The sequence below is a fragment of the Cuculus canorus genome, chromosome 2 (genome assembly GCF_017976375.1).
Source record: "Cuculus canorus isolate bCucCan1 chromosome 2, bCucCan1.pri, whole genome shotgun sequence".
Lineage (NCBI taxonomy): Eukaryota > Metazoa > Chordata > Aves > Cuculiformes > Cuculidae > Cuculus > Cuculus canorus.
The window spans coordinates 137,897,435-137,914,805 of record NC_071402.1 but is presented as its reverse complement, the minus strand read 5'-3'; the positions used below and the strand labels follow the sequence as shown (position 1 = coordinate 137,914,805).

The 17,371-nt window shown below is 43.9% G+C and overlaps 1 protein-coding gene across 7 annotated transcripts in view; it reads left to right on the top strand.

Moving 5' to 3' along the window:
* The first annotated feature begins 5,559 nt into the window (after nucleotides 1-5,559).
* Nucleotides 5,560-17,371, top strand: part of ADAM22 (ADAM metallopeptidase domain 22) — a 139,368-nt gene continuing 127,556 nt past the window's right edge. For 3 of the 7 annotated variants that reach the window (XM_054057626.1, XM_054057624.1, XM_054057628.1), the window contains exons 1-2: nucleotides 5,562-5,686; nucleotides 5,794-5,933. In XM_054057626.1, the coding sequence (XP_053913601.1) occupies nucleotides 5,629-5,686; nucleotides 5,794-5,933 (198 nt within the window). In that variant the 5' untranslated portion in view covers nucleotides 5,562-5,628. Of the gene's footprint in view, nucleotides 5,687-5,793; nucleotides 5,934-17,371 lie in introns of all 7 variants that reach the window. The other 4 variants (XM_054057629.1, XM_054057627.1, XM_054057625.1 and 1 more) reach the window with 2 other exon arrangements.

The window sequence follows — 17,371 nt, the reverse complement described above, 5'->3', positions numbered from 1 at the left end:
GGAGATCTAACCTGGAAGGTTCTAAGTGAATGCAAGTTTTGTGTATTGTAAAACATGTATGAGATCTAGGAATGTGTTTTACTTTATTGGTGCCCTCCCTTCCAAATCACTTTGCACTGAGTCAAATTATTCCCTTTTCATATGAGAAATAAAAATCTTAGCTTTCTTTGTCACCGGGTTTTCTGAGAAACTGTCAGTCCTAGACCATGCTTGTAGTTACCCAGCCCTGTCCTCCAGTTCCAGGAGTGGCAATCAACAGTCACAAGAATGGCAAAAAGGATCCCATGCAATGAAATGTATAACTCCCAACCAAAAAATCCTATTTCTAAACTTGGAATAACAAGACTGGACAAAGCTGATGCACTTTTTTCCAAAACTGGCTGTTCACTGCTGCAGGTCTGGATGTTCTCTCACTCTGTAACAAAATCCTGTCCTTGACGCTGAGAATTTTGAAGGATTTCATCAACAACCTAAGTAAAGATTTCAGTTTTGAATTAACACATTTCTTCTTATCAGCTTTTCATTTGCTAGGTTTTAATTCCACTGACTGTCCCATTATTCAAACCCTGGTGCTGGGAAAAAAGAAAGCATGAGCTTACTTTCCCTATACCACCGATCTATCATTTTATAGTGTTCCTGTCTGTTCATTGCTGTCCTGAACAGCCCTGATCTTTCTGGGTTCTGTCACCTTCTTTCTCTGAACTCTACCATGTCTTCACTGGGAATGGCTGCTGCAGCACTCCGTATCAGACTGTTCTTCCAATTTAATGGCAAAATAGATTCTGTGTGATGTGCTCTATGTTTAGATTACAGTTGCACATCCCTCCTGTTTTGACGCAATATTTATGCTCTGAACTAAATAACCAGCAAAGTCACATGTTTTTATGTACATTAGGCAAAAAATCTCTGCTGTAAATGTACAATTGTGTAGTCAAAATGCACTGTTGACTGTAATTGGACATGTAACTGATTCAAGAAAATTCAGTTACATGTATTCAGAACATAAATGTGTTTTTCACATGGGAACATTTGGGCTAGTGCACTTATGGTAAGAGGTGGCCAGATAAATAGAGACAATTATGAAATATTCACATATTTGCCTTTTATCAAAGAAAAGTCTTAATATGCTTTTTAAAACTTAATAAATCATGACTGAATATCAACCACTGAGAATATGTTTGGTAAAAAGTGCCCTAGATTTCAGTTACAGTCTATACACAAAAGTTGCTGTGTGCGTGGAGAAGTGTTATACTTTCCATGGTATGAAGATACTGTAATGTTCTGTAATGGGAGTCAGTGTTATTTTTCCATCATCTCTATGCATGCACAAGGCTCCATTGTGTATTCCTCAAAGCAGAAAATTCAGATTTTATCAAAATTATAAAAATACAAAGCAATGTCTGTATGTTTTCTAGCATTTAGAAATGTGATAATTTTTCAGCATTTTAAACTAGGCTAATTGCTTCAGAACTTTAGGCACTTTAAAAGTGTAAATCATGATTGCAAAATAGTTACTATGTACTGTAGTCATTATAGCAAAGCTTAAGTTGGACAGCTGGGAGGTAATTTTCAAGAATACCCCAAATAAATTAGAAGTATGATGTCAACAGTGCTGTTTAGTCCATGTATCTTTCTTATCTTCTGTGGAAAGAAGAGAAGTAACACTTAGATATTAAATTATGACTTGTAATTAACTGTAGTTCAAAAATAATCTTTGGAATGCCTCTGGTAAGTAAAAAATTGAATATCTGCTTATAAAATACATTTTTTTCACTGTCTTTCTCCTGACCCTTTTGCAATATTGGCATATGCTTTTCAGGCGTCATTTTTCTGCAATTGTGGTTCAGATAGTCATATAGATGATGCTCGTTATGTTTGGCAAGTTATGAAGACACGTTGCCACACAGGAGAGAAATGTTATTACTCTTTTTTTTTAAAAAAATGGCCTGAATTTTTCAGTATAAGAAAATACCCTCAAATGTGAACTGCCAACAGAATGAACGTTGGAAAGTTGGCCATCATTTGCACCCACCAATTTCTTTGGGTACTTCAATATAAGGACATCAAATTAGTACAGTGTCTCCAGAGGAGGATGACCAAGATGGTGAAAGGCCTGGAGGGCAGAACTTCAGAGGAGCAGCTGAGGTCACTTGATTTGTTCACCTTGGAGAAGAGAAGGCTGAGGGGTGACCTCATTGCAGTCTGCAGCTTCCTCAAGGTGGGCAGTGGAGGAGAAGGTGCGTATCTTCTCTTTGGTGACCAAGGACAATACATGGGGAAATGGAATGGAAGCTGCACCGGAGGAAATTCAGATTGGACATGAGGAAGAAGTTCTTCACAGAGATGGTCAGTCACTAGAATAGGGTCACCGGAGAAGTGGTCATGGCATCAAGCCTGTCAGAGCGCAAGGAGTGCCTGGATGATGCTCTTAGTAATATGGTTTTGGTTTAGATGGTCCTGCAGGAAGCAGAGAGTTGGACTCGATGATCCTTATGGGTCCCTTCCCACACAAGATATTCTATGATTCTACTCTGTGCTGGAAGAAGAAAAATATCTGCCCTCTGATAGGCTTGATGCTCAGAGCTGGGCCGTCTGTCACAGTCCTAATGAATGTCAGGGAGCTTCCAGTGAAGTAAGACTAGGAAGTGAACATCAGTTTTCTCTGCCTGATTTCCCAAACAAACCTGGAAAATCCATCAATAATTTAAAATATTATTTCTCTGAAGGATTCAGCCTGACAAATTATACCTTCATGATCACCCATTTCAAATCAATGTGTACTATAAAAGGAAACTTCAGACATGCAGATCAGGATTTCCTTCATCGTGATTTATATCTTTCAGTGTGATACAGAAAATTTCTACCATTTATTTAAGCCTTTGGTTTTGAATTAATCTTCAATATTTATCATGCAAGTGTTTTCCTAGGCAAATGTAGAAGGATGTAAACAACAGAGGTTTGCAAGGAGAGGGAACAGTTTTTTCATCTCTGTTTTGACTACTTGCTTCTAGCACATGTATTTTTAAAATGCCTTTATTTTTGTATCAGTTGGCTCTATTTCTGAAAACGGTTTTGAAAATTGCTCTTTAAATTAGTTAAGGGTTTAACGAAAGTAGAGTTGGCATGATAAAAAAGCGCTGTATTTATGAAATTACTTTCGTCATATTTCATGACATCCCCTGAGCCAACAGACTGGATAGAACTCCGTGTCATAATTGTTAGCTTAAAGCAGCCTTGCCTTAATTAATGCTGTTTTGGTGAACCTTCCTCGTGTGATATCTACGGACAATAGTAATGGCAGGAGGAAAAAGAAATGTATGATGTACTGATCCAGGAAATGAGTCTGTAACTGTACTGTGTATCTGTTGCATAACGGGTGTAATACTTATCCAATATCATGAATTCTCACAGAAATACTAACATAAGAAGCTGTGAAACAGTGTGCCATCATGCCAGTTTGGTGTAACTCAGATAAGGGTAGAGGCTGGCTGCAGCCTGAAATGTAAGCACTTATGACTTTTGAAAAATGTTTGAAACATCACATTATAGCACTGATTTTTCTCTCTATAAACAGCATTTTCTGATTTCCTTTACCCATCCCACCTATGGTCCGTTAGATACCCCATTTGATACCCTGCAACAGAGTTCCATCAGCTAATTGTGCACTGTTTCAGCAACTGCTTTAGGATTCAGTGGATACCTGAAAGTAAAATTCTGCCTTGTCTGCAGTGTAAGCAGGACAGAGCAAAACTTACCAGCCACTTTCTCCCCGAAGTTCATACACATTTCCAGATGCAATATTGTGCCCTTAAAATGCCTGTCTTGCACCCACTGTCAGCTGGTGGAAACATCATCTTGTCTGTATTTTATATTATGGAAACAAACCGTGAGAAACTTAATTTCCTCCATCTACCCTCTCATGGCTTCCCATAATAAGATGATCGATATAAGCAGGGTAAGGCATTCAGAAAGATCAGCCCAGGACTCCTGGCCTTCTCCATGAGGGAGAGGGCAAGCTGTCCTGGGAGCATCGTCCCTCCTGTGGGAAGCCCACGGAAGGCAACCAGCAGGCTGGAAAGCTCCCAAGAGCAGAAATGGAAGTGTCAGGTCTCCTGACAGGGCAAGCAATGCAATTAATATTGATCTACATAATAACTTTAAGGCTACAAAACCAATGATTTTTGTTGTTGTTCTTTTCATCTTCCAGACTATAATGAGCAGCAGCTTTCAGTGCCGTTTACTCTGACGCCACCTCTTCGTTATGTGCTTATAACTGGTGTAAAACCTTTCCGTGGTCAGTTCGACCTCGTATTCTTTTGCCTGAGCCCGTATTGAGCTGCATCTGTCCCTGCGCTGCTCTGACCTTCCTCCCCCTCTCCCGGCTCAGCCTCACCGCGTGCTGGCGCAGTCCTTCCTAAACGATTGGGAAGGGACACCTTAGGCAATTGCCGCTCTTGTCCCATTTTCAAGGAGAAACGTAGTTAAACGGCGAGACGGATCGTACCGCCGGGCAGAACCGGTACCCGCGGCTCCCCGGTAGGTGGGGGTGTGGAATTGGGCTGCAGATGCCCCCACCCACCCTCTGCCGGGGGAGAGAAGGGGGAGAAGAGGTCGCGGGCCCCGTTCTGCCCATTGCTTCGTCCAGGAGCGCACGTAGTAACTTGAAAAGGATTCTGCGTTCTAATCCTTTTCAACTCACTTTTAAGCGTTTGCCCAGCGGAGAAAACGGGGAGGGAGTGGAAATTAAAGAAAGGAGGAAAAAAAAAAAAAGGTCACAGAGAAGGAAATGGAGGATGCTCTGAGACGGCACAAGGGCGGGGGGAGAGAGGGGCTGGGGCAGAGCCCCGCGGAGCAGGGGACGGGGCTGCGGGGGTCCCGGGAGCCGGGACAGAGCGAGTGGGGTAGTAACACGTAAGTTAAAGTGTAACGTTAAGTTCACACGTTACATTCCAAGTCATTCCCTTCCAATTCCCAGTTTCTATTTTTAAGAACGCCCCCCCCGCCAGGCTGAGGTCCGCAGCGCTCCCACGCAGCTGCCGCATCCCGCGGCTCGGAGCGCAGCGGCAGCGCCGGGGCAGGGAACCCACCGCCGGGGGACCATCCCAACCGCTCCGGCTGCCGCTGCGGACGCAACGCCGCTCCCAGCGCTCCTTCGGGCGCCTCTCACCGGGCAACGCGTTATGCTTTAGCAGCGAAAACGCCCCCGGGGGAGGGGGCGGGTGAGACGCCGCCTGCGCTGCCTTTGGGGAGGGAGCGCCTCGCCCCCCGCGCCGGGAGAGCCGGGGCTGCCCGTGCCCGCAACGCATCCCCGTGCCCGGCCCCGGGCTGACCGTGCCCGCAGCCCACCCCGCCCGGTGCCGCAAAGCCGGGGCTGCCCGCGCCCGCACCCCCTCCCCGTGCCCGGCCCCGCGGGGCGCTCCCCCGCCTCCGGGGCTTCCCCTCCGCTCCCTCCCCGGTTCCTCCCGCATCGGCAAACGACTACATTTCCCAGCACTTCCAAGCGGGCTCTGCGGGGAGCCTCGCCTCGCCTCCGCTCGCAGGGGGGCTCGGCGCGGCGGCGGGGCGGAGCTCGGCGGCCCCGCAGCCCCCCCCGTGCATCGCGGAGCCGGCGGGGCGGCGGGCAGCGCTATGCGGGCTGCCGCCTGCCTCCTCTGCCTGGCGCTCTGCGCCCTGCCCGCGGCCCCAGGTGAGTGGCGGGGCAGCGCTCGGGGCGGGGGGCGGCGGGGCACGCCGCGCCGGGGGCATCCGCGGCAGCGGGGGCGCAGCCGGTGACGGTGCCTCTCCCCCGCGCAGGAGGCGCCCGGCGGGGCGACAGCGGCTTCTCGGAGCGACAGAGCATCAGGCCCCTGCGGCTGCTCGGCGGCGAGGGCGGCGGCGGGGCGCGGCGGCCGGTCCTCAGCACGCGGGTGCGGAGCGGCGCTCTGCGGACACAGGTAGGCGCGGGCGGACACGGAACCGGCGGGCGGGGGGGGGGGGAAGGCAGCCCCGGTGCCGGCGGGTGGAGGGGGGAGAATCCCCGGTACCGGCGGGTGGAGCGTGGGAGAGGGAGCATCCTCGGTACCGGCGGGCGTTGGGGGGAGGCATCCCCGGTACGGGCGGGTGGAGGGAGGAAAACATCCCCGGTACCGGTGGGTGTTGAGGTGGGAGCATCCCCGGTACCGCCGCCCTGGGGATGTGTTGCGGGCGCGGGCAGCCCCGGCTTTGCGGCACCGGGCGGGGTGGGCTGCGGGCACGGTCAGCCCGGGGCCGGGCACGGGGATGCGTTGCGGGCACGGGCAGCCCCGGCTCTCCCGGCGCGGGGGACGAGGCGCTCCCTCCCCAAAGGCAGCGCAGGCGGCGTCTCACCCGCCCCCTCCCCCGGGGGCGTTTTCGCCGCTAAAGCATAACGCGTTGCCCGGTGAGAGGCGCCCGAAGGAGCGCTGGGAGCGGCGTTGCGTCCGCAGCGGCAGCGGGAGCGGTTGGGATGGTCCCCCGGCGGTGGGTTCCCTGCCCCGGCGCTGCCGCTGCGCTCCGAGCCGCGGGATGCGGCAGCTGCGTGGGAGCGCTGCGGACCTCAGCCTGGCGGGGGGGCGTTCTTAAAAATAGAAACTGGGAATCGGAAGGGAATAGCTTGGAATGTAACGTGTGAACTTAACGTTACACTTTAACTTACGTGTTACTACCCCACACGGGGTACGTTTTCAGATTTTTGGTATATGAAGACCAATCGCTGTAGTTTCTAACAAATAGCTAATTCCAATTTGTACTGAAATACCGCGATTTTCGTCTTGATTTGTAAGCCTCAGATTTGAGGCAGTGCATGGCTGTTGGATCTAAAGGGGAAAAAACATTGAGTCTATGCTGTTATAGACAGACATAAAAATGTGCATTTGAGGTAACAGCGGACAACCGAGATGAGTTGCAACCTCCATTTTTTCTTTTTCCAGTTGGCTACTGTCTGTTTAAGAAACAAAATAGCTGAAGTGATTGTCTCTGATTTCTTGTTTATAATCCTTCAAGTATAACCACTGACAGCTTGCATTCTTTCTCCGTAGTTAAATAATCAAAAGTCTCTTCAGAGCATTTTTGTTTGCCCCTGAACATAATTTGTTGTTTGTAAAGATTTTTAAGTTGTGAAGGCCGTACTTACAGAACAACATCAGAGGATTCTTTAAGTTCCAAAATGGGTGCTTTACTTGAAGAAAAGAAAAATGCCCTCAGCATTTCAGAATTCGTTGAAGACCCTTAGACACTCACAAGTTCAAACAATTTGTGACACTTCTGTTTAAAAAGCAATAATGATTGCATTTGGATCTCAGATTAAGGTCCAGATAGTGGTTTTAGAGAGCAAAAAGTTAGTGAGTGGATTTTGGTTTTCTGAATGTCTCAACTTTTATTCACCAAATCTTATGCTCATTAAAAATTTTCCAGTCATCTTCATTCAGTTAAATTGCTAGTATTAATGTTATGCCAACCACAAAAGTAGTATCACTGGTGGGTTAAAAAGAGTTAAATGCATTTTTGTACAACATTCTCCACCTAAACGGAGCTTATGTGTGTGAAGCTCTGCGTGCAATGACAACTTTTCCTCCAGATCAAGAAGTTTCCCTTTGCTGCTTAAAACATCCACAGCCTCTCCCATGGTTGGTTTTTACTGTATGATGTTTTTTTACCCAGTGAAGGATGCAGTAGCTGGCTGTGATTTGAGGAAGAAAATGATGAAGCGAAAGCAGGCTGAAGGGAGTGGAGCAGTACTGATTTTCTGTGCTTCTCGCACAGGGCATGGTTACATCCTAATTGCAGGATACTGTGCCCCTTGCCTGGAGGTCTGAGTCAGCCCGGCAGCGTGGCTGCCTTTGCTTAACTGAAGTTTTGTAGGAGCTGCATTTAGGAAGGTATTTTTGCAGTAATTGTATCAGCTGTTGCAGTTGAGTAATTTAATATCCTAACTCCTAACGTCTAGAATGTAATGAACATCCCAATACCCCTTTCTCTGCCAGACTGCTTATCAAAGCCATGGACTAACTGAATTAACTTTTATGGTTGCTTTTGGGTGGCTGGTAAAAGTCACAAAGTGTAAAGATGCAGGGTGCTGGATTCTGCTCCCACGTGAAGAGGCATCCATGTCTACTCTGAAGAGTTGACAGGCTAAGATCAGTGGCTTATCAAGGATAGGGGGACAGAGGGCACTCACCATCAACAATATTTTCAAAAGTATTTGTTTTATGATTAAATATGCTCTGACCTGTCTCCCTGCCTTGTTCTGTCCAGTGTTTGGAAGGCTGTGTGTCAGAGTTGGAAAAAATGGTCTTGAATAGAGATTTCAAAACAAAACTAATGGCTTTGTGGGTTAGTTTTGAGAGGGTGAGTCTTGGAGGGGGTTTGAAGCATTCAATAAGGATCTCCGATAGTCAAAGGACGAGCAACTGTGGCTAGAAAAGCAAGGATACCTGACTGGGATGGTGCAGTCAGAGGACTAGGCAGCGAGGCTGTGGCTGTTGAATTAGCGTAAAACCATATCATTATGTTTTGAATTGGATAGAGATAAAAGGAGAGAAGAGAGAGAAAAGCTGGAGAGAAGGAAGTTGTATTAAATCGGATTGGATTCCTTTAATTCCTGGATGAAAGCTTTAGCTTCTGAAAGGGCAGAAGTCATACAAGAGGGATGCAAGCCTGCGTTTGCAATTGCACAAAGGGAAAGGAAGATAATTGTTCAGGGGAAGCAGAAGCAAATCTTGGCCTTTGCAGATCAGGAGTTTCTGAACAGGCCTGTAATCAAGTTGAGGCAAAGGAATGTAATATGAGAGAAAGAGGCAAAAGAAGATAATTGAAGGCAAAAGTGACTGGGAAGTGGTGGCAGATTTCTAAAAGTGTATTGGATTTTTTTCAGCATTTGTTGAGGTTTTTGACTAGCAACCTCCTTTGTTTTGTTTATTTGTTTTGGGTATTTTGGTCCATTGCCATCACTATAGCTACTGAGTGACTTCTCAACATGCATGCTTTACTAGTAAATAGTAAAAGAAATAGTCTGTGTACTCATCCTAGAAACCCAGGATGTTATTCCTAAACAAAATCAACATGCCCACAGTTGTGGTTGTCTGAGATTGTCAGACTTCACTCTGAAGTCAAGCACAAGGCAGATATTGTAGGCTATTATATAGTCATGTCATTAATGTTTTAACGTACAGTGTATAGTGGACATGGGAGAATTCACGTGGCTTTGGGTTTCTGCTTTCAATTCTACCACAGAATAGAGTCACTACCAGTATCTGTGGCATTCCTGTATTTCAGTTTCTCTGTTTCCCAGAGGAGGCCTATTAGCAGGTGCACAGCACTTAATCCAAAGAGTAATCAAGATAAGATATATCCGAGAGTATGCTAATTATTAATATTATCATAGATTCAATCCAGGATCCTAGCAATGGACACCTAATTTACTGTTGCATAAATAAGTTGATTAGAAGATTAATGTCATGTATGTCAGGGGCCTTCAGTGAAGCTAAGCTAAAATTTTTGTGTTTAAAAGAGTTAAGTTCCTACTGTAGATGTTTATAAGAAACCTTTCAACGCCATGCCTTGAGCTGTATTTTGGTACTTTAAGAAGCGCATAGGAAATCACGGGTTTCTTAGTACTTTCCGTTAGTCAATACTCTGCAGACATCTTCTTCATTAAAATGTTGATATGTGTAAGCATTCCTTCCCACTGCTTGTATTTGTTCTTCTGCTTGTGAAGGAGACTAAAACAGAGCACAATAGTAGGCCCTTTACAAACTTGAGTGCCTGATTTGGAGGACCTTTCTCTTAATAGTTTTCAGAGGATCAAGTGTTCTTGTTGTGAAGACAGGATTCGTTTTCTAACTGGAGATTGGAGAACCAGACCTGTACATCCCTTCACCCAACAGGTGCCTTCCCTCAATCACAAGTCTAACTTTACAGTGATCTTGCTCTTGGCTGGAGGTAGCAGCCTCCCCCTCACGACGGTGCCCAAGTGCTGCCTCCTAGAAGGTGTCTGCACATACCTTGCAACTCGCTGTAGTGGAGGAGGGTCCCAGTTCTCCTTGAGGCCCGCACTTCATGGTCATGCTAATGCATCTGCACACGCAACCTGAGAGACAATACCTTGTTCACATTGTGGCTTTCTTTACAGTTATTTGCTTTTGGTATATCTAGGTGTTGATGGTAAAATCGGGAAGATTTGTTGTTAGTGTGAACAAGGTCATGGCTCAATGACCCTCTATGGACATAGGTTGACTCATCTCTGCTGGCTGTGCAAAACGTCCATACGATGGCAGCTTCTGTTTCTCAACTTGTTTTTCACTTGCTTTTTGCCAGTTGTCGTGAAGGTATGCTGGATTCTTTCCGAGTGAGTAAAAGGGCTGACCTAGTCCTAGAAAGCCCGATGTGAAGGGGCTGCAGCACTGAAGTGTGCCTGGAGGTAGAGATACATACTGTTTGTAGTCCAGAGGGACTCAGCAGTTTTCAGCAAGTCTGTTTATTTGTCTTCTGCAGTTTGCATTCCTGATTTGGTTGTGATGAAATGATAGAATTTCATACATCGATTTGGAAGCCTGGCTTACAAATTTCTTAAGTAACTTCTTATTGCTAATAATTGATTGCAAAGCTGCGCTGCTCTGCTTTGTCATGCTGAGCTTGCAGAGCTCTGCTTGCACTTAGAGTTGAAATCATCATTAGTTATTCAGATGTTGCCTAGTCTTTGCTATTGGATTCTCTGTCTTCTTGGCTTCGTGCTCTAGTCTTCTAACAAGGTATTCCTGTTCTTTGCGGGTGCTGCTGAAACTACTGACTTTGTTTAAAAAGTTTTTGGTTTCTGTTCTGATGCTGTCAACTTCTGTTAATATTATAAGCTCCTGTGTTGGGTAGCTCAAACAATTAGTAATTATTTTGTTTAAAAAATGAGTTCTGACTGTTGAGAGGCTTATAAAACGCTCTAGATTTTGGGAGTGATGGATGATGACTGTTGGAAAGAGAAGTGTCACAAGAAATTGCTCAATTTTAAAAATTCTTTCCTGCCTACTTAATCAAATGACTGCTGTCTCTTTGAGAAACTTAGGCACAGGTTTTGATAAACCTATCAAAAGAAACAAAGGGGGAGGAGGCTAAACTGGAACCGAGGCTGTAGTGAGCAGGTATACTGCCAAATTTGGTTTTCTTTCTGCCTTGTTGCCTCTTTCTCTTCCTTTAAGGTTTATAAGGCATTTGACAAAATCTGTGTGAGACTTTACTATATGTTCAATATGTTCTGTGTGCAGTGCTTTACTCTATTTTTGATGTATGCAGTTCTTCAATATTTGTGTCAGAGTAAGACACTTTACCAACCTAACAATATTCTGTTTCACGAATATGTGTACAGCAGTTAAATATCAGTACTCTTGATGCAGATCCTGCCTTCTGAAGAGGGAAAAAAATCACTGATAATCCAAACTTTGCTATAGATTACCTCATGCTGCAAGGACATTGAGAGTGCCCTTTGATTTCTGATCTGGAGGGATGTTCAGATACACCTTTTTATAAAACATAATATTCATAGTGTGTTTTGGTATTCTATAGGCAAAGAATATTTCAAATTTCTAATTTATCCTTCTTTGCAAGCTTATTTCAGGGAAAGTCTTCTCTGACTTGACAACGAGATTTGCTGTGACAGAGGAACTACATAGGAAGTGAACATTCACTGTAAAATGTTTGCAACAAGAGTGTCATGGATGTATGTGTAGCACTGTCACAGTAGATCTGGTATTGTAGTAATCTTCTGATATCAGGTCCCCTTTGTAGTCTTCTCGATAAATATATCAGTCTTTAAGTGACTCAAGTCTAACAACTTAGGGCTCTGCCTGTTAAAACATTGTTGCAGTTACCCTGTCAAACACTGCTTAAAGGTCAATCAAACTCTGTTAAGCCTTCAAGAGCATGGTAATGTTCAGCTCTCTAAATTGTGTGTCCTTCTGGCTAGTGCTATCATAGTGCTTTTCCCTCTCAGATCGGCTCTGCTGAGGTTTGTGATCCTTCCAGTTACTGTGGCCACCTCCTGCCAGGCTTCTCTGCTTTGAGAGGATGTGACCCTTGTCTTCAGCTTCCATAGGTTTGAGCCAAGGATGCTTCTTGCCCAGGCCCGTGGCTGTTCTCCGAGTCTGGATGTGGAGGGTGAAGTCCAGTGCTATCAGAGGACCGAGCCCACCCCTCTTGGACACAGGGTTGTGGTGTATTCTTGCAGTATCTCTTCCTCATTCATCAACTGATGTGGTTCAGTTTTTTGGTCCCTAAATAATCTTCTTTTAGTATTGTAGATTGTAGAAACAACGTAATTGTTGGCTCTTGCATGATAACTCTAAGTGCTATATTTTCTATCTCCAGAAATCACTGTGATACCCATCCTGGCTCTTCTCTCAAGTTTTGACTTCTGTATTTTGAAATATGTCAAATTTGCTGTGATTGTCTGTGTGAAAACTTTCAAAAAAGAAAGCATTCTAGTCATGTTCTTCCCTTTGGATTTCCAGTGTCCTCCTGGGTAGTGCATAAAATACTGTTCTGAGATGTCTTTTGGAGTGCATAAAAGATCACAGAAGCCTGTCAGATGAAGTTTTATTCTTCATAGCCATAGATGCTCCCCGATAGTACTCCTCTGAAGCTATTGCAACATTTGCGTTAATCTAAGTAGGAGAAAACATAGCTGCAGGGATGAACCATGCAGTGGCAGCTGTGCTGAGCCAAGAATGGAGCCACATCCTGCTCCTCAGATGGAGACATGTTTAGTGCAGAGGAGAGGTTTACACACAGGAGATTACGTCTGTGAAAACTTTTTAATACCTCTCGTGGGATGGTTGTGCGAAACTTTGTTGTGCGAGTGTTCAGCAGCAAGGGTGGCTGAAAAGCTGCATGGGAGTGCTGAGCACATGGACAGGATGGGTTCTGCCACGCTGTGGTGTGCACTTCCATGATGGGGGTCAGCGGGTTGGGTAAGTTCAAGTGGAAAGCAAGTGTCATCTGAAATTAAAGACATGATTATGTAGAAGTTAAAGAAAGTGGCAAATGATGTAGAGCTTTTAAGCTATTGAGTCAGTAAGAATCCAACTTGAAAACTGGGTTCAGTTAAGGAAAGTTAAGAAGCATGATATTGCTGCTGGGCATTTGCCATCAGACAGTGAAATTTGGTAACTGCTCTGGTAATTTCACCAGCTCGAATTTGTGCACCTTCACCAAATTCACCCTACAATCTCTCTCTCTTTTTTTGTTGTTTTTTTTTAATGAGTGTTCCCAGACCAGAAGACTGTAGGAAGTGAAAATGCTTTAGAAAATGCATATTTCAGAATATTTATGCAAAATGTAGGAAGAGTTTATGTGGATAAATGCCTGTTAGTAGTGCCTTAATTCTGGAAGCGTTATATATCTGAACGTGGAGACTATAGCCCTGACTTACAGCTCAAAAGGAGCCCAGAAGAATAGCAGTATGTAGAGCACAGTCTGTTCCAGGAATGTCTCCTTAGAGTATTTCAGCCCCTGAAATTCTGTGGGAATGAAAAAAATCCATCAGCTGTTTTGGAAAATGTGTACAGTGAAAATGTTGATTCATTTTGATCTCCCAGGCTGTATCAAGAGGAAAAGGAGCTTTGAAGTGTGCTTTTCTCGTACTTTCCAACCTCACAGGGCTTTGATACTTGTATGTAGGGGTTGAGTCATATTTAAAAAGTATTATCTGTGGAGTTGATTGAGCAATGTATTGGCAGGCCTAAAACTCTGCAAGTTTCGTCAAGCTATTAGCCTGTGGTGCTGACAAAATGTTTGTAAACTTTCTGCTGTTACCCAAGAACCGATCATAGGAAGAGTTAGCCATGTTGGTAGCCTTTAGGTGTCAAAAGAGTGCTTGTTGCTTGCAGTAGGAAGAGCTAATCTTTTGATATGTAAGACCTTTGAAATTTTGTTTTTAATATGTCATTGTGTTGCTTAAAAATGTTTTGGTCACAGATACTTGTTGCATAAAGTAGCAAAGTTAGCGTGAACTATTTTTATTATGTTTGAATACTTTTTTTTAGATGTAAAGGCAATGCAAATAGAGGAGTTTTGCAGATTCCTCTGGTAGCGGAACTCTGTTCCTTTGTTTCTGAAGCCAACAGGAGATGCTGGAAAGGGAGCCTTTCTCTACACGTTTGGAAAACATGCGGCTAAAAATGACCTCAAGGAGCCATCTGCTTTGCGAGAGAAATACCTTCGCTCCTCTGGACTGTTACATTCATTTAAATTTCCTTCTTGCCTAAGTGGTGTCCTTGAGCCAATAGTCCTTTCTCCACCTGAATGACACAGTGATCCAGATGGGTTTGTCTTCAAGTGCTGCCTATGGTGCATGCACTACTGCACTTGTTTTGTGTTCTCTCCCCACGCAGATGCATTGTGCATTGGTTGTTTGCCTCTGGGGCTGCAGCCGTACAGGAATGGTGGCTCATTTGGGTTCTGCCCACTCAAAACTGCCAGATGTCCTCGGGATAGAGGATCTTTCATTGAAGAGAGATTTTCCTTGTTTGAGTCCTTCCCTCTGACATCATGCTTCTTCACAAGGAAGTAGGTTGACCATCTGGTTGCACAGTCAAGTCTTGTAGTATCCAGTGAGATAGACAGAACATGTTGCTCTACCACTGTTAAATCTAGTGTTGTCTTCATGTTATATGTGACCCTCTGAAGCCTACAGTGGCTGTGGGGAGCAGTGGATACTGCCATGTCCTTGTGTCACAAGGTGAGTCTCTTCTCAGCTCCCCAGTCTTGGTTTTAGAAGCGTGACCTTCAATGGTCATCAAAGTTTTTGTATGAATTGTGGCACGAAGACATTCTTAACTTTCCAAGTTTTCATTTATTACTTTCCTTTGTTTCCTATGTGTAGCCCAGTACTTTATTAATCACCTTTATAATAACCTATTTGTATTAGGTTCGCCTGTAGATCCCCGCGTGCAAAGACAAGACCACTAAATCAAGGTTAAATCAAATACGTTTTATTGTTCAAATAACCTACTACACCTGGCTACATAAAAAACTTAGAAGCTTACCGACCAGTGGATTGGTGTCATTTACCGAGCAGGAAAAGGACATGAAGTGTGGTGCTGCGATGATCAGAGTTGATAGGTACCGCACCTTCAGCGCATCCCCTGGTAAAAGGCATGCATATGGTCCTTCTTAAATCCTACCCATCCAGCCCCGCTCCTTATATCTTCTTCTTGGGGACTGGAAGAGGGTTAGCAACATCGCCTACCCCTCGTATGGCCAGTGAGTGAGCAGCTGAGTGCCGACTTGTTTGTCCCGCGCTAACAGCGATTACGACACCATGCCCTGTCTCCATAATGACTACAAAATTATTTACACTTTCCACCTTTCCTTGCTACACGTGCTCCTTGGGTTCTGCTTCAAGATCTTGTAAATACCAGGCAGTTACAAACACTTTTCTATGTTTTTTTTAAATCCGATTCCAAGCCTGATACCTGCTTAGTTCAGTACAAACAGTTGCATACTTTCTCACCGCAAGCTGGCTAAGAGTTATTACTTAAGCTAATTCACTCACGACTTTACTCTAAACTTATCTAACATAAAATTCATGTCTACAATACCTTAACTATATATATATATCATTTGACTATATATCATATCACACAACGGACCCTTATTTATTGTCTCTGATACACTATATTATCATACTGTTCCTAGACATTAGTTTTTCATGAAAAACCTTGTCAACTGCATTTTAAAAATAAGAAGTTGGTTGGTCACCAGTTTTTCTGGTTTTACTCCATTAGTGATATATTTAGGACCTCTTGTACGTTAGTTAAGTGCAATCTTTTATACGTGAACCTTTGCTGCTCCCCCTTTCACACAAACACAGAAAAAAGAGTATGGCTTCTCAAAAGTTCTTGCAGTTCTTGCAGTTCTTCCTTTCACTCGGCTATGAGGACTTTCACAACAGCAGAATTAGTTTTAAAGAAAATCAAAAGTTAGAACTAAAATTTTCATAAAATCAAATTAATGTCATTCTCTATGCAGAAGAGCACAGTGAGTGTAAGATGCAGTGTTACGGTTTTTTGCTAGTGCTGGAAACAAGTGTTGGATTGCCCTTTGGGATGCAGCATCTTGCCCATTCAGGTAGGTAAGTTTTTCGGTTTAGGTCTGTGAAATGGTAGTTCATGCTTAAATTTGCCAGCAGTTAACAGCCCAATAGTTTTCCTGTCTTCATTGCTCCATCATTTGACCGTGGGTGAATTTTTAAGATTAAGTGGAGGCGAGGAAGGAGAGCAAGAAGTTTTCAGGGGAAAATAGGACTTTTTCTTAGTCAGTTTGTTGTAAGTATGCAAAAATGCCCACAGTTTCAGAGTGTCGGGTGAAGGTCTAGTGTGAGATGCATGAGAGAGACAGCTGAGTCCAACAGAGCCCTGCATCTCACCTCTGCAGGGTCTCAGAAGGATCCCTGCTGCTACCCAGGTATTGAATCTGGAGTATTAACACCTGCATTAATACACGTCATCGGTTTGTGGTCAAATTTCCTTTTTCCTGGTCTTGCTTCTGTCATCCATATTTCTGGAGACCCCTTTTACTTTACTGTATTAAGCAAATGCAAAAAAACCTCTGATTTCAAACCTTTAAATAAATAATAAAATAGTTTCTTGTGATTTGTTTTGGGTCTTTCTTGCTATTGAAAACAATAATTACTGGCATTTTAGAGGTACAAGTAGTTTTTGTTTCTGACTGATTTCATTGATACTATGATGTTTGTTTGGAGAAATGCTATTTTAGGTTATGTTTATGACTTTGTCAAGATATTAATCTGCTGAGAGCTGGCAAAACCCCACCAAAGTGAATCGGGCGATGGCACTATGCTCTGGCTGATGGCATTTAAGAATCTCTCTGTCTCACCCTCATTTGGCACAGAGAAGAGATATGTCATCTATGATTCAAAAATGAACATGAACCTCAAATTCATTCCTTATTTCTATTTTTTTCTCAGAATAAATGACTTATTTACTAAAGGTACCCCAAAGAGGCAGCTGTAAAAGCCGTTTTATCAAACCATGGTTCTATTCTGCAGTATTTTCATGAAAAATTTCTGCCCCCTGAGAAAGCCCAATAGATATTTAGATTCATACAATGGATAAAAAGAGAGATTGCATTAAGAATAACAAATAATGATTATTAATATAGCAAATGAGTGCCTATAAATATTTTGAGAATGCTAGGGAAAGAAAAAGAGATTTTGCAGTCCTTTATTATGTTGCAATATGTGAATCCACTGAACTTTTGATTAAAATTAGGTGTTTGCAAATGGCGATAGAGAGGGATTGAGGAAATCATGTTGCATTTATATTTTATTGTGTGGGGTTTTTTTTTTTTTTAAGATTCTTGGGCTTGG